This window comes from Myripristis murdjan, chromosome 3, assembly GCF_902150065.1.
Source record: "Myripristis murdjan chromosome 3, fMyrMur1.1, whole genome shotgun sequence".
NCBI lineage: Eukaryota > Metazoa > Chordata > Actinopteri > Holocentriformes > Holocentridae > Myripristis > Myripristis murdjan.
In genome coordinates, this window is record NC_043982.1 from 24170308 (window position 1) to 24195862 (window position 25555).

Consider the following 25555-nt stretch of genomic DNA (forward strand, 5'->3'; position numbering starts at 1 on the left):
CAATAAGAGCAGGTAAGTGTATTATCACTTTTGCTACAGTGATACTGCTGCCAGTAGCCAGATGGGCTCAGCATCTCCAGGCCCTCTGAATTTTGGCTTTTAACGGTAATTCTGCTCTAGCTTGGTGTCAAAGATCCCACCTCTGGCCTAATGGCCTTACGAACTCTCCATCCCTGACCAGAGGTGTCATTCATACCAACAAGGACCACGGCTTTTTCTCAGCTTCTTTAAATCCATCAGTTTTATGCTCGCCAGCATTGGTAGATTGTCACTGGGCATTACCGATCAAGCCAATTCAAGAATGAGCTCATGCATCTGACAAAAGACAAGATTTCTACCCCAAAAAAAAGTGACTTAAAAGAAATCCTTCAACTCTCTTATGCAGCCCCTGTAGCGCCCCTGTCAGGGTGACTGTGTGGGAGGGGAATTAAATGTGCAGGCAGAGCCACAGAAACCAGATAAAGCAGAGACGGACAGTATAATTTATAGCCTGGCAGAGGTACGGGTCACGCAGGGACCCACACCTCAATCTCTTTTATTTTTCTTATGTATGCACTCATTTTGCACAATACACCCACACACACACAAGCAGAAATAAAGGCATGTGGAGTGTATTAATATGCTGGAGGGGAGTCAGGAAAGCCTGGGTTTGGACTCCTTATGAAAGATACATGATACAGCCACGGTTAACCATTTAAATTCTGGCTCAAGTCAAAGGGAAACTGAAGGCATTTAACGCGTATTTATCTGTACTGCGTTTATTGCTTTTAAATTTTATCTATAAAGTATTTCCATACTGAGTAGTATATTAAATCAGACAGGGCATTTGGTTATATGTTATGCCCCTGCCTATTCTTCACCATTAAAAACCATTTTGTAAAGATTGTTATGTAAAAATGCTGTTTTATCAGCATACAAAACGTACTACAACAGAGAGGAGAGATTCCTTCTCCCTCACTGATCATCAGATTTGTTTGATGTGCCCAGATGACATTCTGGTGTCTAGTATCTTCAGTTCTTTGCTAAAAGGAAGTGACAAATCAAAATCTGAGGATATGATCAGTCTAAAGACGAGCCAACTTTCTTGTTTGTGTCTTTGGCGAATTCTACAACTCGCTGACTATCATTTTCTTACCCCCACGCCCCATTTTATACCATTTTTCAAGAAGATTAATGAACTAATTAATTGTTATCATTAATGAAAAGGCAACAATATATCCATGTGACCACACTGTTGTTTCAGAAGTTATCAACTCATCATAGTCTTATGAAGATGCTCCTTTGCATCAGCTCATCACTGTATGGATATATCCAGCGTTAGTGGTACAGTTCAGCATCAACATTACACACAGATATCAAGAGAGAATCACTTTTTGAATTTTTAAAATCCACGACCACAGAAAAATTGTTAATATTGATTAGCACCAAGGACAAACCAACAAACACCTGAAAGCTACCTGGTTCTTTGGATTGTGAATTGAAGAACGCTGCTCATCATGTCAAACTAATGCCTACTAAATACTGTTTGTGTGTGTGTGTGTGTGTGTGTGTGTGTGTGCGCATGTATGTTGTTGATAGCAGCTGCTATCCTAAAATCAGTTCTAAGAGTTACAACAGTACAAGGTGATGTATTTATTCCACGCTCCATGCTGAATGCTTTGGAAAAGGTGGGCTGCTTTCTCTCTGACAGCAATGTGGACACAAAGCAAAACAGTGCAATAAGAAGCATCTGTTACAAGAGTCATATTGTAACATAATATAATGTGGGAAGCTACTTTGAGTGTGATTTCCCTTTGAGAGTGATTCAGACGGATTCATAGCCAACACCTGAAGGTGTTTAAAAAGTCAGGCTCTCCTAAGGCACTCAAAAACCGTGTCAATGCTAAATGCAGCATCACACTATGAAAATCCATATTTGGCCTGTCATAAAAGGCAGTTTTTGGCATTGCTGCTTCTTCTTGCTGCTTGTGCATTTCTCCACATCAACTCTGCTTTATCAAAATCTGTGTGGACTAGACTTTTCTGTACATTCCCTGGAGCGTGGAGGTGATGAAGCCATTAAAATGTCTGAACTGGACAGAGTTGATGTGCTGTAATTATGCTCCATTGTTGCGGCTGTTGTGACGCTATATGCAGGCACTTGTGAATGCCACCTCTGCAGGAAGCCACAGACTGCTTCTCTTTCAGGATCAGTGGGCGTGTCCTTGCCGGGTTTTGGGTGGGCATCGGAGCATGTCTAAAACCTCACGAGTATTTGGCCTGACGCCCCCTCACTCCCTCCCTAACCCTCTTTCTGCGCAGCAATCCACACACTGCCAAGGTCATTGGATTAGCATGCATGAGAGAAAGCGCACAATATCCGCTGAACGTAGACCAAACGTAAATGGGAACGGACACTGTGTACGCTGGACATACACAGCATGCTTAGCAGTTTAGCTGTCTTGCTAGAGGGAGTATTTGGATTTGTTTTTTCAATCACTAACAGCTTGTGTGAAAGCGATAACACTGAAAGTCTTCCTTCCTGAACATGTTTTTCAGAAAAATAAATAAATATGATGATCTGATAAATGATAAATAAATGTAACGAGTCGTCTGACTGGTGCAACAATGTCGCTCCATCACCAACTTGTAATGTCACTGATCTGAAATCCGGTTCAAGACTTGTGATGCACGTCATACCCAAGTAATCTAATCTGTAATCTGTTACTCTGTATGGGAAGGCATATTATATTATTATGGGAAAGCAGAAATTATCAAAATAGGATGTTGAAATTTAAATATCAACACAACTGAGCATAATACTATGCTACATACTACTTGTACCACTACTACTACTACTACTACTACTACTCTACTTTACTCTAAATACAACTCTAAGTTTATTTCTTATTTATTTATTTCAGATTTTAGTCTGGTGGGGGGACAAAAATGTGCATAATTATTGGAAATGAACAAAAAATGTGCTGTGTGTCCCTCAAAAACTACTAAGAAACCATGAAAAACAAAATGTTCCTCTCTCTAACTCATACTGACTAAACACACTATATGGGCAAAAGATGACGTTAAAAGCTGAATATCATGAAATGCCGGGTATTTTTAGTATGTTAATCACAACAAATTCATTAAGAAATTAATTCATAGTAAAAAGTAACTGGACACAGAAAAAAAAAAAAAACAACTTAAAACTGATTTTTCATTTTGTTTGTTTTATTGTTAACTTCACTTTTACATTATTAGTTTTAATTCTTACTTTTGACCATTTTTACAACTATTTTCTTCTTCTCTATGAAGCACTTGGTTTTGAAAAATGCTGTACTAGGACTGTTATTATTAAAAAAGGGTGACATGGGTAAAGTTCATGAACGAGTCAAATCTAAAAGACATCAGACATGGAAAACACTTTAACTTGCTTAATTATGTGCATTGATCTTTTCATCTGCACAGCTTAACTCCTTCATAAATGCTCAAAGTGAATTTTTAGACATAACCTGGCTGCTATGAAATGGGTATCATGTTTTTTTAAACTGATTATCTGAGCCATTAACAGGAATACATACAGTATGCCAAACGGTTTGCTCTCTGCTTAAAGTCCCATGATCACTTGGGCTGCCTCTTTGCACAAGAGAGTGAAAAACAGACAAGCTGTCCCTCTACAGCACCCACCAAACCTCACCTCACTAAACATGGGAGATTAGCCTGCTCATTAGAAGAGAAGGAGGGAGAGAGAGCGGAGAAGTAAGAGAAAAGGGAAAAGGGATGCCTTTCAAGGAAAAAGGCCACAGTGAAGGAAGGGTGCTCTTTAGATAATAGCCTGGGTCCCCCTTTTCTTGGGGTCTTTACAAACGAACGTGGAGGTTTTACAGGGGTCCCCCAATTTACATGTTGCGTATCAGTGGCCTGCCATTGAATTAAGCTTGATTTACACAGGATACACATAACAAGTAAGTGATGCTGCAGATCCTATTTATACAAAGCTGTTCTCTTAGACTGGAATGAAGAGGTTACAATCAGTGTCACTGCTAAAAATTACAAAGGATGTGCTCTCTCACATGACTGCCTGACTCCTCTAGCTGAAAACAAACCTCCAAAATTAACTGATGATGGGAGGTTAAATACGTGAACTTTAGAATATGAATGTTGGTTTAAATTAAGGAAAGTGTGAGATAACCCAGTTTTAATGGTACAGTTCAGCACCAGCAGTGCACAGAGATAAAGAGAATGAACTTTTGAATTTTTATAATCCATGACTGCAGAAAAAAATGTTACTGACACTATATGTTAACATGGTGTTTTAGCAAAACACCTATTTGCAGTTAACTTTGTTCTGTTCTGAAAAACAAGATGAAGGGTTGAAGAGGTTATTCTCTGGGCGTATGAGTAATGCCACTGTGGTGATGGAGCATGTAAACACAAGTATGGTGCTCACTGTTTTGGCTGAGGTTAGGAAAATGAACCTCAGGCATTTTTCAGACAGGGGGCCTTCAAATTCAGACAGGTAGTGATTACAAGGACTGTCAAACCCCCTATACGTCTATACTTTGGTTGTCTACGATGGGCACATTTGCTCTGTAAGACCACATCTGCACAAAGCATAAACTAACTGCATAAACCTGTATGAATACACTGGTAAAACAATGCCGCAATAGTTCATCTTTTTTTCCACTAAGCCACTTCCAAAATGGCTGCCTGAATTTTCTCAATTTTCTTCTCATTTATCGAACTCCCATAATGCATCAATCAATTACCTAGAAGCTGTTAGCCTGTCCCATATAAACAAGTAGCGGAAAACACTGCCATGTTTTTAAATTATCACGGCTTAATCCACAGTTATCATAATGAGGAGTGCTGCAGTGTGCATGGAATAATTACATTCACTGATGGAGTCAGGTGCAAAGAGGTCGTCAGTCCAAGCTGTGAGTCTGCCAGGGTTCAAGGTGTCTTATTAGTAACCAAGGGCAAATTTGTTTTGCAGGCAGGAGGCACAAACAATATACTAAAATTCATAAAAAAAAAAAAAAGTGCCTCTACCCACACTGGCTTCAAAGTGCACATTGCAGAGCTTAACTCTAGTTTCCCATGCCACCTTGTTCAGCAGTGCAATAGCTTCTGGTACAAAAGCTTTTCTAAAGCTTCATTTTGGGGGTCCAGAGCCACCATCCAAAATAAGGAAGCAGGAATTCACTGTGCAATAACTGAGCTGACCTCGCTCTGTGACTGTGAGAAGTAAATAACTAAATAAGTAAAGGGAATTTTTGCTTTTCAGGGACAGGTTTCCAAACCACGGCATGAGAAAAAATGCAGAATTGATTCAATAAAAGCGAGATAAAAGTGGGTCATCATGTTTTTCTGAATATGCCTCAGTTCTTTCAAAGGCTCAGTTTAGAGGCTATTGACTCTTGTCTACTTGTAGTAAACCGCAGCCTGGAACTTTAATAGTCGTGATCCTGTGGTTTGAAGCACGACAGGAAAGATATGACTTTACTTGTCAGACAAATTGTTGCACTCAACTAAGCATTATGAGACAGTCGATTAGTAGTAAAAGGCAGGTGTGCATTTCAGGGTATGAAACCAGTCACTGCTTGCGGTTTTGTCTGAATTTACCAAATATATCACAGGACAGCAAGCCCTGAGCTGGTGCACTGTATCGCTTTTCATCTGATAACCCTCTCGGTTGTCACGTGTTGCCGTCACCTTTACATCACCCCGCGTGCTATCAAACAGGCTGAGAGACAGAACAAAACCACGAGGTAAATTTTGTGCAAAGTGATGTCGCCACTGCACATCTCACCAGCTGGCAGCAAAACAGAAATTCTAGACAGCTAATCTCTTAAAAGACCCCAAGGGGACAAAATTATAATTGCACGAATTTATGAGAAGTTATGCTTGCACCGTGAGTGTTGGCAAGTTGGCGTGAGTGCATGTGAACCTGCAGGCACTTGTGTTGTACTCTTAGTGTGTGTGTCCTTGTGGATATGCAGTTGTCAGGGCTGCATCACTGTACACTTGTGCAGCTGTGTTTGTTTTAATTCTCTGCTCCCATGTCAACATCTGTGGTATCTATGTGTTTTTATGTGGAAATGTTTCCTGAATAATTATAACAACATGTGGGTCGGACATATGTTTTTTGCAATACACTGGCAAAAACAATAAACAACACGCAAGGGAATTATTGTAACTTACTGTACGGGAAACTGATGCGTGGCGTGACATCGTCCTCGGCGACCATCACTGATTGGATGCGGCTGGCCGACAGCAGCGCGGCCGCCAGGAGACAGTGGACAGTTGTAGCTAATGTCCACATGGTTGCTCTATCCGGTCACACAGACATACACAAACACACCCTGGTTCAGGATTCCTTGGCATTCATTAAGCTCCTCTTCAATCCACGGTGCTTATTTTCTCACTCCCATCTTCCTGCGGGCAGAGGGGGAGTGAAAGTGCCCTTGACTGATTCTTGTACTCCCAGTGGTCCTTACACACTGTTAGTAGACTCTTAAAACAGGGAAGAGGGATCCTTTCTGGATTAAAGGCTGGTTGCTTTCATCCACTCATAGTGCTCGTAGATGGATACTCGCTAAGCCCAAACCAGCAGCCATTTACTAACAGTGCAAGTCATTCTGCATCTGTGGAGAGAGAAGAAGAAAAATCACTCCTTTGTGCTTGTTCCAAGACCATAAAAAAAGATGCAACACAAGCTAGAATAACAGCTCTACATCCAACTTTCTGATGGTAATCAACGAATACAAATGCGGAGTAATAGAAATGGATTTTACTTCAAAGAAAGGGTTGAGGTTAAAAGTTTGGGTGTTTATTGGCTTCTTGGATGAAAACAAATGAGAATCAGCACAAAAAAAAAAAAAAAACATCTTTCTCCCAAGACGTACATTTTTAGCTCTATGGCACACTGATGGCTTCAGCTAACATGGTGACAAAAACAAATATTTATGTTTCTACTGCTTGGCCTTTCACCGCCGCGCCAAGAAAGTCTCCACTAATTGGACCGTTCAGACCATCAACCAGCAGACATGAAAAAACACATCACATAACAGGGTAGCGAGGGTTTTTCTTTTTTCAAGTTTTAATCCAGAGCCGCGTGAGTATCCAATTTGCTCTCTGTACTACAGGCCACAAAGTTTCTCTGGGAGATAAAAAGCCAGATAATTTTGTATCCCTGCATTCAATTAGGCTGTCATCGACACTCAGTCGGAGATCACCAAGATGATGACATGGGAGCTTGGGTCTATTTTGTGGAGACATGGGGAAGCAAATGAAAGACACCAGCAACTCCTGAGACAGCTCTATAATTTGTCTAAAAGGCGCACACTAAACACATCTGCTGCCTGAGGTTTGTTGGTTTCAGTGTCAGCCTGCAGAAAAGGTGCCAGTTATGTAGATATATGCTTAGCTCTAACTTTTTTTTTTTTTTTTTTTTTTTTTTTTTTTTAATTTAATAAAAGGTCAGGTTTCTTGGGAAAAAACAACTTTAAATAGATAGTATTCCCATCTGGTCCAACTCCATAAATACAGTATATCAACATTGCTGTACAAGTCTTCCAAACACCATAAACAATTTAAAATAGCTCGAGTGGAAAATCCTGGTATAGCCCACACTGCAATACATTAAGGAACAAGTAAACACCACATTATATACTTGAAACAGCTTTGCAGGTGAAATAATTGGCAGGGTGTCTCAAAGCTGTCAAAGGGGAATGTAAAATCTCATTTGATTCTTACAATCTTATCCATATCCAGACAAAGTACAGAGACTCGACCTCGCTGAACGCAACAGAGCCTGTTCCTGACATATAACAGAGCCCACTCCTCCTAACTCCTGAGTGGATATCTCCACAAAGCTCCCACACAGGTAATGACGTTTAGAAAGTAAACACTGGAGCAGCACATGGCGTCTCCAGGTTGAGAGCTTGCGTCACTGCACCAGCTCCCACGAGGAGCCCATTCAAATATTTACGATCACTAATAAAACCAACGACAGCACAAGACAACCCGCGGAGTCAATCGTCGCTGGTCGTCTGATGAGTTTGGGTTCCTGCTGAGAAGTGCTATTTTTAACATGTAATCAACCTGGATACAGAATGCACCCTCCCCGCCCCCCCTTCCCCCGCCTGCCAGTGCATTGTCTCTCAAAGCACCAGTGTTGGCTGAATGTCTGGCAGACTTGGAGACTGGCTGGTTGGCTGACAAACTTGCAGACTGACTGCAGGCAGAATTAACAGCTTGCTGACTGGATGGCTTGTTGACTGGAGAGCTGGCTGGCTGTTGATCTACGTGGGTGGCTGGCTGGTAGCAGACAGACTGGCTGGTTGGTTGGCTTGCATAATGACTGGCTCACAGGCAGACTTCAGGGTCATCTAAGGTCATGGGTCTAACCTTTTGCCATGCCAACACTATGGTGGCCCTGAGAGCTCCACGCACTGCAACGCAGGCTCTGATCCCACCTGACACTAAAATGTGTCTTTGGTGATACAAACACAAGTGGTCAGCTTTCAGTCGGTTTTCTGACTCTGATTATTGAATTATTCCAGAGGGTCTGAGAGGATCGGGTTCTCCTCTTTGGTGGATAAATCAGCCTGTGATATTTCTGTGGTATTCCTGTAGTAACCGCAATGCACACATTGACACTGCCGCCTGTAATATTTCTGTAGTATTCCTATAGTAATTTTATTACATCTAGGGTTAGAAAGAATGTGTTTAATCGCGCTGGGGCACGGAATTTAAGAACGGCCACTGCCTCCGAATTTTATATGGAAGAAGAAACCCTGCATATTGTCAATACATATTTTAAAGACCCCCCCTAAATTACTTGCATCATGTTTTTAGGGGAGCTCATGTCTTATTAAAGGGAGTTTATATTCATTAACCAGCTGCTTTACAGTCGACCTGCACTTCAAGTTGCATTTAACCAACCAATCTGACAGTTCAGCTGCTTGCAGAGTCAGCTAAGATATTTTTTCCAATGGAGAAGTGACCGTCTGGCCGGTGTTGGAGGTGTTGGGCTGGACCAGAGCTTAAGACAGAGGTCGTCAGGTGAGTGGGCAGTCCTTCAATGCATCCTGGGACACATGTCTGTTTACACTTCAAATGTGATGTGGATAAAAGCATCCCAGGCCACTGCTGAATCCGTCCTGAGATCCGATCCGATCAGATCCGTCCAACACATCGTGGACACATTGCTGCTGTTTTCACCTGTACTTCAAGGTGTCAGCTTGTGATCAGATTTCTCAGGATGGATGTTAATACCAGGTGGGAACAGGGCCTTTGAAGACACATGCAAATAGACAAAAAGCAAGCAAATGAAGAAAACATCATCAATTTGACAACTCATGTGCAGTATTTAGAAAACATGCCGCAATGATAGCAATCGAGCACGGAAGTGTTTCCAGAGGTGTGATAAACACACCTGGCTACTGTAAACAGTGACTGCCAAAATTAGTTTATAAACACTAAAATGCATTTTTGATTTAATAAGACTGATATTAATAGCCAACATAAGGTCAGCTACAATCACTAGCAGGCTAAAGGGAATGCTGGCTCACTACCAACTAGCTGTGCAGTTGGTAGTGTTAAAATTAGACTTCTTCACATTTTCAGTGAATCCCTATTTACAGTAACCACACATGTTCAGCATATTTTAGTGTCCTCTGGAAACACTTCCGTTGTCATTTGTTGTAACTGTGGTGTGTTTTTCTAGATGCTGTGCATGTGTTGTCACATTGATGAAGCTGTTTTCTTAATTTGCTTGTGCTTTGTTCATTTACATGTGTTTTCTTCAGCTGCAGTGCACTGAGCTCCTCGGGCCACCGTACAACACAGATCGAACTAGTTTTACTGAATAAAACATTGGCCACCTCCTTTTTGCTTGCCCTGTCACTGTCTTCATCTCTGCATCTGTCTCACTGTCACAGACTTGTCTCCGCTCCTCACTGGGGTCTCGAGCAGTGAACCAATAAGTCCATCTCACCCAGCAGGTCAATACCAGCCTGCTTTGGTCCCTACTGTTCCAGTGAAGCTAACCGAGACGCTGGAGGCTGAAAACATCCATCCGTGATCCTGTAACTTCCTGCCTCTTCCCCTGCTGGTCCCTCTCATGCCCACTGGGACTGCAACAACCTGCCTGGCAGCCCTGCATGCATCACACACCCCAGGTCTGTGTGTTCACAGGGCAAATCCTTATGTAACTCCCGACTTCCTTAAAATTTAATGAAAAGAGAGGGGTGCTGGTAGGAGCATCTCCTGCGGCTGTGATAAATTAGGCAACTTTTTGGGCAATGCTGTGAGGCAACACTGCCCAAAGATGTATCTCCACACTCGCGCTCGTCTTCACAGTGCCTAAATAAATTCTAGTGGTGGGTATGATGTCAACAGAACCAAATAGTGATCATGCAACCTAAAGAGAGAGGGGCATAACTTAAAAGAAAACTAGACCAAAGACCAGCCAAAACACTCAATGTATGAAAGGGAATATAGATGTGCTCTACTGGGTATCAAAATATCACCATATGGCACAAGTAATGTCTTTTCCTGGTTGTCAAGACCGCATTATAGTAAAGGGTCTTCATATCCACATTAGTAATGACTGTTAACCAAACATCTCTTCTGTGAAAATATCTTTGGAAAGTATCACTAATTATCCCTGCAACAGAGTCACAATATTGATTGAGGGATTCAGTCAAAGATATGATAGTTTGTCCATATCGCGCAGTCCTTCTCCCAGGTGTCTTTACACAAATTAAGACTTTGGATCTAGTAGGCTACCGGCTGAATGTCCACAAATCTAGTCCACACCAAATCATACACATATGCAGAAAAACGACTCTATAAATCACTCACCTTGCCACCATCAAGGGAGTAAAATTAGTTTCAATCCCAACATGCTCAAGACGAGCTTTGTGTCTTTAGTTACATTTAACAAAGACAAATCCCCAGGTCTCTCTTTGAACACAACCCTTCTGTTGCCTCTATACTGCAGCATTAGACTTTGAAGCAAAAAGGAAGTTGGTGTGCTCAATAATAAATGAGAGGCATGCCAATATGAAAAGGGCCTTGAAGCAGCATGGGAAACATCAGGTATCTGGGGAATCCAAAATACAGGCTGACTCACGGGTGTGATGTCTACTGTGTTTGTGTTACGGGGGCAACACCTGACGAGGATGAGGAGAACACTATACATGTCAGAGGGCGATTTGTTCAAACTTAGCAAGCAGGGCAACGGGCAAGTGAGTGGCTATTATACCTCAGGGTCTCCTGTCTTTTATATCCTTGAGATATTTTTGGTTGATAATGATGCTTAACGGTGTTAAAAGGGATGGTATTATAACATCAGTCATGAGGCTGAATCAGTGTGCCATGACACAACTACATGTGCTTTAGTCCTCTGAATCATGAAGTGTCCCAATTTATCCTGGAAAACAATGCATCATGGCTCTTGATAAAAAAAAAAAATGAATTATTAATATAGATTTTAATCATATTAGATAGCAAATATTAGAAAACAGACATTTTAATAGAGGCGATCCTTTATCAATGTGTGAAAAGCTTCATGTCCACGACAGTTATTTGTCTGCTCCTACTACAATGTTGCAGACGCCGACCCAGGCACTTCTATTCAAGTGAAGCTGTTATAGCACAGGCGACCCTTTATGCCCAGTGCCACAGCACCCATCTGCTCATCTAGGAGAGGGTCTGCTGGCCCTTGTATCTATGGAGGGCAAATCTGGTGCCATATTGCTTCAGGGTACAGCTTTATTAACCTTTTGAACCTCCCTTGAGGCTCCCTATTAATACCTGCATCTGTTGAGACAGAGAAAAGGGGTGACAGACACATTAGAGGCTACACTTAGGCAGGTCATGGCAAGTTCACACGAGGGGGAACAGGCTGAATGCTAACCATTTGGCTAACTCCCTACAAGCGAATGGGCTTTGTGCTCGCCGACCAGCTCCCGATAATTCATCTCTGCAAAGTGACTTGTCTCTCATTTAGACTTTGGCATGGACGGAGGCACTTACCGAGATAATCAGCTGCCAGGCAGTACCCTGCAATGGAGGCCCTATCACAGAGCTAGACATAAGGCTAGATTAGGCCACCATCCAATCCATTAATAAAATCATGAGTCCATCACAGTCCGAAGCAAAAGAGAACTATAAAAGCATTTGCATTTAATTGAGTGGCTGCAATCAAAACTGAGACTGAGACCCTCAGACTTCTGCCAGGTTAAAGGCATCTCAGTAAGGTTGTATCACAACTATTCAATAACTATCCCCAAGAAGAAATAAAAGACATACACAGAGAGGTTGAATTGTTTTCATAGGGTCCAATAACTGTCTCGCAGCACAGCTTACTGAGAATGTTTATTTTTTTTCTGTGTCTGACAGCCAGGGTTCTTGGGGTCTAGATTACTATCCAGCAGGATTCATGAAGCCATTGTATTGGGTAGAAAAGGCCACAGTAGGTGATCGAGAAGGCAGAGACTCACGCTGTGTCCGTCATTATAATTCACATTCAAAGCAGTCTGCTCACTTATCTCAGGCATAGGCAGTGCTTGATAGGTTCAAATTGATAGGGACGTAGAGCACTATGTTTCTCCTAAAATCAAAGATTTTTTTTTCTTACTTACTAAGAGAAACTGTAATGCCGGTACTACAAACATAAAGTCATTTATCTGTCTGTCCTTTCACTTGTTCCGCATGGGGAGCTCTTGTGCTCAATTTCCTGCAAAATCCCATAAGGATAAATTGGCACATAATATATCAAAAGCTGCAGAGAGGGGAAATGATGAAACGTACACTAACAGAAATAAGCTCACAGGGACTATGAAGTAAAGCTTTAATGGTTATCACAATTCATTTGACAATTTTATGTCAAGATAAAATTCCAAATGAATAGTTTTACTTATCTGGTATGCATATATGATACACTTTATGTTGACAAAAGATGTACCACCAAACTGGATGGGACAGGGCTATAGATGCCATTGTCAGATACAGGCTTCATATTGGAGCAAAAAAAAAATAACAACAACAAAAAACAACAACAAAAAACTATATTTCAGGAATGAAGAAAGACGTGCTTATTTTAGTATTGCCAACTAATAGTAATCTTTTTGAACGCAGGTGGTTGACATGGTCAGGAAGTGTATCATCGCCCCACTGCCTGATGAGCACATGATTTGTTCAAGTTTGGGATGGCATGGTGGTACAGCACGGCTGTTCCCATAAAATCTATGAAAGGTTCAGCATTATGTACTGTATTTTGTGTTAATGCCATTGGTTCCTCTCCTGCCCCCTGGGAATGGGACAGGGGGAGTAAAGTGGAGGGTTTCAGCAGAGCATACTGCATGTGGCACCAAGAATACAGACTCCTAAGTGATTCACGGCTGGGTTAAAAATAAACTGTGAACCCCTTGCAGCAGCCATGGCAGCACCATGTGTTTCCTATGCTGGCAGAGCTCATAGTAAATTCATCATCCTAGTGACCTGACGAGATCACACAACGTCAAAGCATGAATCAGCACAGTGGAGAAGGGAGCGGGGTGATAAAACTATTACAGCAAGATGAAGAAAAGTGGAGCACAGTGACGACATCATTCATATTGCAAGGTAGGGTAGCAAACAGCAATATTGAGAACATTACTCCCAATCCACCTTGATCTCCAAGTGACAGTGTCCTCATTTCAAACCAGAAAAAAAGCAGCTTTCAGTGGGTGTGAACAAGAAGTTAACAAGTCACTGGAACTTAGTGAGGGGAAGCTACAAATATATGTTTAGTCTTGAGTGTGTGTGTAAAGCAGTGTTAACATGGCTTATTGCTTTCTTAGCTATGTACAACTGCTTATGCCAGGGTTATAATAATATGTCTATCAGAAAACAATCAGCAGGATATCCTTTCACACTACCCTTCCAGTAGTTTTCATTATACAGATCATTTCATGACTCATAACAAGCTGAACACAATACTTGCCCTGGAATAAGATCTTTCCATCGATATCGGTTTGTGTGGTCATATATGATACCATGCTTCTTCAAGGGAGTGCCCATGAAACTGACACTGAAACTGATTACTGATTAAATTGTAAATGTTCTAAAGACAACCTCAAAACTGTCTAGAGAAATAAAAGAAATAGGATATATGTCATAGTGGAAGAAAGAATAAAAGCTACATTCATTTTTATTTTTTTCTCCCTTACAGAAGCTAGGAAGGAAACACAGAAACGCACACACCCGCACGCACACACACACACACACACACACACACACACACACTCCAGTGTTACCCTAAAGGTAGTACTGTTCTCTTGGCTCCAAAGCTAGCCAAATCTCTGTGTCAGAAGACAGCAGACCAGGTTTCAGCCCAGGATTTAAAAAAAAAAAAAAGAAAAAAGAAAAAGAAAAAACTTTTATACATACACCAAAACTTGGGTCTATAATACAGAACAGCTGGCCACTAAAGATTTGGGATACTGAAGCCTGAAGCAAAACGCCTCGGAAAGAGGACAAGTTTGTGTATGTGCCACAAAACATAGACCTGAATACTAAGCAGAAGCCATTGACTTAACATTTCCCTCACCATTTCCTCTATGAACATGTTTCTTTTAATGACAGTAGGCGGCTGAAACAACAGCACCTCTATTACTAGAGCACCTCTCCGTGCCACATGCTTCATCAACTCACCGCCTCGTATATGTGGCTTACAATGACTGGGACTGGGACAACATGAAAAAAGGTGACAGGAAAAAGCAGAAAAAAGGGTTCTGCAAAAGGAATGAATTGTAATGTCCAAAAAGCACAAAAGCATGAAATCTTAAAAAAATAAAAGTAAATAAATAAATAAATAAATAAATAAATAAAATTTTAAATCAGAAAAATACATCCTGGCTTATAGAAGGCATCACTTACTGAACAACTAGAGTAAGTTATTCTGAGCTCAGATGATATAATGATATAATAAACGGAATAACATAATATAATAAACACACTAAGAACTGAACCCAATAGTTCAGCATTTATTGCATGATTGATTCGCAGGTGTGATATCCCAGAGTGATAATATGAGGGTGCTGAAATCTCCCGCATTATTAATTATTCATAGGTTCATCCTTCCATTGATCACTGGCTGTAATCCTGCTGCGGTATGTCTCTTATTATTCATTCGAATACATGATGATGGGGCCTTAAAGTCAACCGATGAAAAACATGTTAGGATTTTGTTCAAGAGTAATCACTTATATATAAATGGAAAGGAAAAAAAACTCCCCCAGACAGTTAAATGCTTTATAACTTTCCTACTACACTCAGCTGCTGACCTACTACCAAACTGATGTCACCGATGATAATTCAGGTCACGACCCAGTCACTTGTCACGACCCAAAAATTAGTCACTGGTGGCTCTCGATGCCCTTTGGGAAGCACAGATATAGATCAAAGTTCTTTTGCAGCATATCACAGAGTATATCAGTGCTTAAAAAAAATGTAGAAAATATCATTAAGGCAGATATACTTGATTCCACAGAACTAACACATCATCACTTTGAGCAAGCTTTGTGCTCTACATCTCATGGAGACAGGTAGTTTCACTAGTCAGTTCTTTTTTTTTTTTTTTTTTTTGACTAATCCACCTCTTTGTAAAACTTCTTTTTCAGATGTTAATGAGTGACTGGGAGGGATGCAGGATGTGCCCTAATTGGCTTAGGAGGACCCTAAGCTACTGGACAGAGATGTGTTAACTAGTAAACTACATGCACTGCATCCATGATCCAGTTGTGTCCATGTCTGCCAGTCAAAGGTATTTATTAAAAACCCAATGATGAAGTCAAGTTTTACATTCCCTTGTCATTTCTGTCATCTTTCATCAGCTGGATTGTTTTTCCCAACAAGCTGTATACAGTGTTGAAATGAAGAAAAAAAACAAGCATGATGCGACATCAATTTAAGCAGTGATCCTATATGTTCTGTCTTGAAAGAATAGGCTGTAAGAAATATTCAAATCCCTTTTACATTAGTGTATACACGGCTCAGCCTCGCCATGCCAGTAAAGAGTAATTATCATTTCAAACGAGCGAGTGAAGCAGAACTGGCAGAGGAGATAAGTGCTTAAAGGAGAGTTGGGGTCACCTCATTCGCTCTGATACAAAAGTTGCCCTTGCCTCAAATTATTCAAGCCTGACGGGGAACAGTGGGAGATCGTTTCTTGAAAAACTTGCAAAGCGTCAATAATGAGCCATGCGTGTCAGTCACAACACAGCATGATAGGAGACATTAATTTCCCCGAGTCCCTCTTGATCACAGCCCTGTTGCAGAAACTATGGGAACTGAAGTAAGTCTTTGGACACATGCACTAATAGTGAAAATCACTTTATAGCATTTGAAAATGGTCGCTATAAGGCTATAAACCTACTGGAAAACAGATTACAGTAATCTCCCTATGTTTATTATGGGCTTATGGGTCAAGCTTTTAACCTAATGGCCTGTTTGGAGAGACAATGTGTGTTGACCAATCAGAACAGTCTTATGATTACAACCAGCTATTTTCCAGCTACAGGATAAAGAGGGGAGAGGATGGAAATATTTGGTACTTGACTTATTCTACTGGCATTCTGGTTACCTTGTGTCTTTCTAATGGAGATACATAGAGAGGCTGTTGCCATCAGAGCTGCAAATGGCTACAGACAGAGCCCCATTCATCCTCTGGGTTGATGAAGATGTCAGTCTTGTTCAGGGGTAAACTCCATGGCGTGACTAAGGAGAAGCGGAAATTTACAATCATGTAATCATACAATGGCAGCCTTTGTGAGGTCTGGCCCATGTTGTGTTAGCATCACACTTCATCTGCTAATTATGCCATCAAATCCAAAGATTCTGCTATTCTCGTGACTTAAACATAAAGTTGGGGGAGCTCAAGTAATCCCTATGGTTAAACCGTTGTGAGGACTCATTTCTTGACACGATTAGACAAGCAGAGCAATAGGATTTAAAAGCGGGGCGTATCAGATGACGATATTCTGTTTCTGGCCCTTCCTTCACCTTGGCAGCCCGACACTGCAATTAGTTCAGCGTGTTCAGGTAACAGTGTTATGCAATAAACGTCGATGATCGTAACCGCAAGCCTTGACCGCAGAACTCCTCACATTACTCATCCCAAGCGGAAACACGGCACAGTTTGTCGGAGTCGTTTGTCAGGTTTGCAGTTTCAAAGCAGTTTACGCTTGACAAACACGTCTGCTTCAAAAGAAACAGCTGAAGACCTACTTGTTTACCATCAGGTTGTGGCCTCTTGTCTTTATCTTAGCAAGCATCCACAGACAATAAAGGAAGTCATGTGTCAACAGTGGGTGGCGTCCCTCCTGGCAACAGTCCCGCTCGGGGGAGGTGATATATGGGATACACGTGGTTGTTTCATTAGGAATTATTACAACAAGTATTTAATCAGAGACGCGATCAAAACAACACATACACAAATCAAATGTTAAAAGGAAAACTGGGGAAACATGGAATCATCATGGAAATTAACAGCAATGATCCAGCGGTGATGAATGATTTGATCACCAATAACGATGCAATAAAAAGTGTTGTCTTCAAATGACGCCTGTAATGTCTTTTAATTAAAACAAATGATTCTTCAATCGGAGCTATGCTTGAATGCATTAAAATCAAACTACATAACTTGATTTTTCATCACAAGGATGCATTTAAATGTAGTACGACAGCAGACACAGCCAACTAATTGATTTAAACTTGATTCTGTTCCACGATTCTGTATCGGCTTTGATATCAGACATTTGGGTCTGAGAGGGGTGGTAACACCTGGGAAGCAGATGTCTTGATATTAATGTGTCAGAATACAAAAGTTAGCTCAGCATCTACCGAGGGCAAAGAGAGATGTTAAAAAAAAAGGAACAAAACAATATCTCCTCAATAACCAGCTTGCTTATCTTTTTCAAAAATCACAAACAGCAAAAGTATTTCTTTAACTGAAAGTTGCTGATATGCAAGCTTTCACCTTGGCTCATTCTTCCACCACATATAAGAATACACCATGAAATAATATGACTCTATTTTGTAATTTCCTATCCAAACACTGAATGTCAAGACCGCCTCGGGACACAAAATACAATATAGGCATCCATATCACTTTAAGTAAAATATCAGATCCGGTTATCAGCAGATTCACCAAGAAAAACATTCCAGACATGTAACAAGTCTGTTTTCTATCACAGACTGGTCCAAAACAGCGCCTTTCACAATGTTTCCCTCTGCATTTCTTTCAAAATAAGACGGGAAATGGAGAGGACATTCATTTCTCACTGGGGATTTCATACCGGGGAGGGGACATGTTACATAATGTATTTCAGCCCAAGGACAGACACCTCAGTTGAGGCCTTGTCCAAGTCGATGCAGAGGGCCCTTCCTCCAGACTTGGAGGTGGACGAACTGGCAAGCAGCAGCAGGGATGGAGGCAGAAAAGGCAGATTAGAGAGAATGAATATCAGGCTCATGAGCAGAGCCTCGCAGTGACATTACCTGAATTCAACCTCCCCCCTTGGCAAAGCCTGTAAACCTGAGTGGGACATGGCGAGCCTTTCCACAAGACCTGCAAGTCATGCTGACTATCAATGGCCTACCAAGCGGCTCAATCTGCCAGACAAAGCCTTGTGTAGACACAGCAGAGACGGCTATAGCCAACAGCGCTACAGTCAGGTTCTAGCAAATGCAAATGTTATCCATTAAATGTTAACACCCATGTGGTACAGCGAGGTGTGACATTTCACAGGTTGGGGAGCATTAACACTACACAAATTCTTGCACATTTCTCAAACTCACGCTCCACACTAGCCAAATGTTCTAGCGGCAAATCCTGAGAGAGAATAAATGTTGACGTGGGATTTTTTTTTAGTGTTAATATTATTTGGCATTGGACAGCTTAACTGTGGATACATCACATTTTTCCACCATTATATAAAAGAGAACAATACTTTTCTGAGCTCATCGACTGATGAAAAAGCCCCACTGGTCTATCTTGGGTGTCCCGTATGAGCTGAGAGGGTGCAGTCTGGCTGCCGTCCAGTGTTATGACTGTATTCCCACATATCAGTGTGTATGGGAAACAGCAAAAGGGCGTCCGTGCTTCTTCTCGCCGAGTTCCCATCAGTTTGGGGTGAGCTAAATCCACTCTCTCTGGACGCCACGGGATATCGCTAACCTTTTGGGGGTTAAAAGTGGCTGACAGTGTCCCCTCCCCCGTTTCCACTTCCCCTCCAACTCTTACCACAACCTCTCCACATGCTGACCATTCCTCTGAAGTTGTAACAGTGGGTGGAGTCTTGGGTGGGGTTTGTGTGTTTGTTTTGAGAGTTTGAGTGTATGCGTGATTGTGTGGGTGGGGGTCTGTATATGTGTGTGTGTGTGTGTGTGTGTGTGCTTGCATGCTAGAAAGAGGAGCACCCTGGCTGCTTTCTCATGTTTGTCAAGACAGTTTGAGCAGTGGTGTTTATGCAAAGAGAAGGAAGTGGAAACCATCCATGTTATTACTGGTGATACAGTATCGCAGCCTGGTGCCAGCAGCAGAGCTGAGGCCCGAGGGGAAGCACAGGTCCACCCCTCATTTACAGCCTCTAATTCCACTACAGCACAGTCAACAATATAAAAACTAAACTGGGGTTTGGTTTTCACAACAAAAGACTTGACACAGTCTTTGTGCACTGGTTGCAAATAAAACACAAGCACTCATATGGTTTGGACTTGCTTGTTTAAACACATATTTTAACCCTGGATAAAAGATCCTTTCCCCCCCTCTGAATCTGTGTTTAATGCACAGTGATGTGGGAGGAAGCCTATTTCAACACATTCTAGTAGTCTAAAAACCCACCAGAAGAGATGAGAGGAGGCGGCGATTTGGACGTGAATAAAAAGAAAAGCAGTGAGGTGTCATCGTTTGGCACAAGTGTGAAGTTGGAGAGAGTAAATTCCAAAAGGGTCCACATGGTGTGAGCAGACATGTACGAATAATCAGTGCTTAGCAACGACAGCTTTGCCAATGTTTCTTTAGGGCTGATACACTTTATAATAAAAACACAGTCGAATCAACAACACTGCCGCTCGTTTGTGGCAGTTTTAGACTGGACGCTACCAGCAGCTGTTTGCCCTGATGGGAGCAGATACAGAGAAGCGAGAGGGGCCAGCCCATCAGGCTCTCTCCACCAACCTGCACCCCCATCTATCACCACGGGCCATACATCACTGATGCAAATCATTACAGCTGCTCTTCACATTTCAATAACATTATTACAGTTGTTTTTTTGTTTTTTTTTGTTTTTTTTTTAAATAATAATTACTTTAACAAACGTACAATTAAAACATGCACACCAATAAAACAATGCACAGTGGCACTGAGGGAAGAACCGTTTGACTAGAAATTTAAAACCGGTGCCAACTAAAGGTGGTGAAATAAGATCTGTAAAAACGGTATACTGTGTCACATGGTAAATAAAAAGGCGTGTCGATCACAATAAGGCAAACAACCAATATAAACAAAAATAAGTTATACACGGAAAATCGTGTTTTAAATGCCGTCTCCCGCTGTAAAAGACCGCATCCTAGAATACACAGCACTTCTTCAGCGTTGTCTGTCACTACTTTACAAAGGCGAGTCAAATTACAAATAAAAAAGGTTAAGTAAACCGGGTCGGTGGGTTTCTCCTCCACCAACTCCCTGCTCTCCCCATTTAAAAGCCTGTAACCTAAAACCAAAGGCGACGAGAGCGCAGAGAAGATTAAAGGACCTTACCATCCAGGCGCTGGAAAGAAGAAGAAGAAAGAAAGAGAAAAAACTCTCCGGGTGATCGCAGCACAAATACTCAGTTCAGTTCTTCAAAAAAGTGAAAAACTGTCGAAAAAGAAAAACAGGACCAAAGTGACCCTGATATCCCAGAGCCGGTGCTTGTTTGAGCCCCTTTAATGTGCGCATGCAGTGCCGTCCATGGTGCGTGCGTTTGAAGACGTGCCTCCTCCGTTACAAACTGAGGCTGGCCGCTCTCGAGCCTGCAAACTTAAGCCCCGCCTCCCACACACAGCGCACGCGGCCTCCCCGCAGGACTCCCGAAAACCTTTGTAGTTTATTTTCACCTGGAAAATTAGTGTTTGACTTCTAAAGCAGGGCATGCTGCCCGATTAATAACTGATCTGCCCTCTAATCTTGTCCCATGCAGAAAAAATAAGGCACAATTATTTCAGAAAATTTCTGGAGATATCTTTTTGGTTACACTTTATAATAATCATCATTAATACGTGGTAAACTGATTATTTTACTGTTAACAGACAATGAAATTAGAAATAATAATAATAATACTGTTTATGATTAATGTTATACAAATAAACACAAAATAATTAAGCAATGTTGAACAGACAGAGACATGACATTTGGTTCATGTGCTCACACCAGAACACACACCATATATGAGCACACTGTGATACAAATATAGCATAAGTGAAGTTACACACACAGGAGGAAAGTAACTCAGTACATTTACACAAGTATCGTGCTTCAGTGGTACTGCCACTTGATTTGAAGATTTCTGTTTTGGGTCACTTTAGTTTTTTCCTATGCTACATTTCAAAATGAAATATTGCACCTTTTTACTGCACTACATCTATCTGATGATTAAAAAAACATAAATCAGAGCATTACAGATAATAGGTAAACATGATTAATTATCGTTTCCTTGTTTGTTAACAGTAAAATAACTGTTAACTAAAGTAACTAAAGACAAAAATTTACATCCGATAAACCTATAAGCAGATATTAGGTGTCAGCATAGCATCAAAATAATGTATTTCCTGTATCCATACTCTGTTTCAAATGGATCTCATTTCTTTGAAACATATTGTGCAGTATGTGAAATATTGTTTTGCAGTATAAGGCTCATGCAAACAAACAAATACATTCAGAGACAAAGGGAGAGAAAGATGCTCAGAGCTTATAGTCTTCTCCCACGGACTCTGCCTTAATGTTAGATTTTTTTTTTTTTTTTTTTTTATTCCTCTGTGTGAGAAAGTTTTTTGCTCTGTTGTCTTGGGTATCAGTGACCCCCCCCCCCCCCCCCCCCCCCTCCCCCACCACCACCACCACCACCACCTCTGCTCAGCGAAACCCTGCAGCCGTCAAACAATGAAGGACAACTGAGAACGTCCAGCACAAAGAGAATTACAACGGATTATGTACAAAGGCAAAGACCTGCACACAGCCAGACTCAGCCACTCATGTAATCTCTTTGTGCCCCTTGAAAAGAGGAAAGGAACTGCGGAGTCTACTCTCAAGTTTTCCTTTAAATGTGGGATGAAAAACAATAGACTGTCTCTCTGACCCATCTGCACTGCCCAGGACAGCCAGACAACTATCTCTGCTGTAACTCCCCAAAATTATCACTATTATCTTTTTTCTTGACAAGAGGGGGGCATAAATCAGGCTCTCTCATGCATAACACAAACAGCTTTCGTCCCAACCAGAGGGGAGGAGATAGCAGTAATAATTAGCTAGTCTCCAGCTCCATGTTTTCTGTGACATGAGACAGTTGTGGGAAATTGCCACATATTTTGACTGTTACCGCAGAGAAATGTGACGACAGTAATGGAGCCAGGTCCAGGATGCTTGAGGCTATCCTGATAGCTCGATGTGACAGAATCCTGACATTTCCTTCTGGAAAGGTTGTCACTCCCTGACTAGTTTGGAGTGGCTGCACCTCAGATGAAGCAAAGGCCAACATTTCCCCCTCTGGAGCAATTTGTGACAGGTGGGGGTTAACGTGACGACAGAGTCTCTCTCTCTTTCTCTCTCTCTCTCTCTCTCACTCTCTCATAGCATGTATGTCTCTCAGCCTATGATGTCCTCTGGAGGACAGTGGCCAAATCAAAGTTCCTCTTCTTTATCTGCCGAGGCTTCAGTAATCCCTCAAATTGAATCAAGGATTACTCCTAGGAAGATTATAATCATCCAACTTCTGCAAAAGTCATCCTCACATCAACAGGGGGTGGATGGACCACTCAGCAGAATTAATTTCTCCAAATGTGGGTGGAATTTCTTCACCATCTCCATATCCACTACATAGAGTCAAACATTGTATAGCTTCATGTTGCAGCTATGCCATATATTTGCGCACACTGGGCTGTGATTTCCTGAAAAACAGTGGTTGTGTTCTGAAAATACTAGTATGCCATCTTATAGTTTCAAAAATTGTTATCTGTACAAATTAGCTGTTCAATAAAGCAGGAGAAAACTGAAGTGCCAAGCAATCCCTAGATCTTGGTGCTCACAAATTGAAGATGCGCTAAACAAGATGCTGAGAAGCAATGAAGCTTTGGGGAAAGCACTTTGATAAGAATTAAGTAGTCTCCTGTGGGAATGAGCACCTTCAGGGCTTGTTTCCAGCATTTCACACTAAATAATGATGAAATTATTTCTGATTAAGTGATACAACAACCAGAGAAATAAAACTCAGAGTTATTACTATGAATCAAGGCAGCAAGTCCCTAGTAATGAAGGTTGCACTTAACAAAAGCCAAGCTCAGTTGTTGACCACACTGAGTTTAATCTGCTGCTGCTGCTACGCTCATCTAATGCCCCCGTCATAACACGCAAACCCCATGGGGGAGCACGCGCCAGCCGCTCATATTAGGGCCACCCACGGGGCTTTTATTGGGGTTAAGTGTATGACAGACTTTTTGAATAATACACAACACTGGATTTGGAGACTCCCCCTAAATGTTTTGTGGATTAGCAGCTCAAACAACAGCTCTCTGTAGCAGCAGCTCAGAGCAGAGCCAAGCTTATGTCACTTGGGTCGACTCAAATTTTGATCAAACAGGCTCAAATGCACTTTGAGTCCAGGTGTTTGTCACCTCTGTAGGCATCAGCGCACAAAAAGAACCCCTCTAATGTTTTGTGGTAAGTTAAACGATATACAAAACAAAGTATAAACATGCTAATGTGCAGATATTTCACAGAAATGCTGTAAATTGTATGTAATATAGGCTTTGGTTGTTATCCAGTAATATTAAATTCTGCAATATTGGAAGCCATTTACAATATTTTTTGTGTAATGTGGCTGAACACTTCAGTCTGAAGCCTAATTATTTTGATGGTATTATTTTGAAAGGTGTTGGAAGTTTCAATCCAACACTACCAGTGGGTGCAATTCTTAAAGGAGTACCCCAATGTTTGGGCAAAGCATCCTTTTTCAAGCTTGCACAGACTGAGACAAGATGTTCGATACCATTTTTACCTCTGTACGTCCAGTGGTCCAGTTCCTATGGGTAGCATTTTGAGTTAGCTTAGCATAAAGACTTGAAGTCTATGGGAGTCATTAGCCTAGCTCCATCAAAGTGAAAAAACAAACCTCACAGCAACCCCAAAGTGGTCTTATTTACACAATGTATGTGTTTTTGAAATACACTGAGTATCAGTGATAGTGTACATAGGTAATTTTGATTACACATGTGACCGTTTTAATCAATGTATGATTCATACACATAAAACATTTAACTCTGGAAGTTGTTGAAGAATTTAGAAAACACAATAAGAGAAGAAGCTAGAAAACATAAAATTCTGCAATGATAATGAATATTGCAATATTTCAACGGGACAATATCTATAATATAGACAATAACTTAATATTAGATTTTGGATATTGCCACATCCTTATATAATATAGAAAGTCGGTGTGGCATGCAATACAAACCTAAGATTTGGAGGCATAAATGACATTTGATGGATACCACCATGACACGGCATGCAGTCCTATCCAGTGAGCTGTAACCCACACTATAGTGGAGGTAGAGCAGCCTGGTGCAGGTGCTGCCTGCTCACAATACAGTACTATAAACGTCTGCATGACTCATCCCTGTGTGCTCACCTTGTCCCAGACTGGCAGTCCCAAAAATGTCCTTACACCTCACTCAACTCCTCTCCACACAGGAGGCCCCAGGGGACCTTCTCCCTTCTCAGTGGGCTATTTTGATGATTCATGACTAATTCAATCAAGGAGCAGCAGTCTGGTTTGAAAGTATCCATTTGCTCCCTGAGAGAGCGTAGTGCTGTTTTGGCAAGCTGGTCATAGATCACAGATAGGAGTGACTTGCTGTTTGGATAAACTTCAAATCAAAGTGCAAGCACTCTGAGCCGGGCAGCAACAAAGCACATTTACTAAAGTACTGTGCTTTCATGCAGTTTTGAGTTACTGGCAATGTACCTGGGTATTTCTATTTTGTGAGACCTTATGCTTTAACTCCACTGCATTTCATAGGGAAATATTGCACATCTTGCTGCACACTACATTTACCTCACAGCTGCAGTTTACTAGTTACTTTGCAAAATGAGATTTTACATGCAAAATATAAAATACACAATGCATTGTCAGAGTTTAGACTAACAGTAAATCAAGCAATAAGACCTACAACATTAACATACATCTTACAGGTTAATGCATCAATAATACTGAAGTGCATTTTACAGCTAAAACATATATATGTATATATATACTTCAGATTCTTTCTA

The 25555-nt window shown here is 41.3% G+C and overlaps 1 protein-coding gene across 1 annotated transcript in view; it reads right to left on the reverse strand.

Annotated features, from left to right (window-relative positions):
• Nucleotides 1-21003, reverse strand: part of sema4bb (sema domain, immunoglobulin domain (Ig), transmembrane domain (TM) and short cytoplasmic domain, (semaphorin) 4Bb) — a 47258-nt gene extending 26255 nt beyond the window's left edge. The window contains exons 1-2 of the mRNA XM_030048296.1: nt 20795-21003; nt 6181-6623 (exon numbers count right to left, since the gene is read on the reverse strand). Of these exons, the coding sequence (XP_029904156.1) occupies nt 6181-6301 (121 nt within the window). The 5' untranslated portion in view covers nt 6302-6623; nt 20795-21003. The remainder of the gene's footprint in view (nt 1-6180; nt 6624-20794) is intronic.
• Between the last annotated feature and the right edge of the window lie 4552 nt (nt 21004-25555).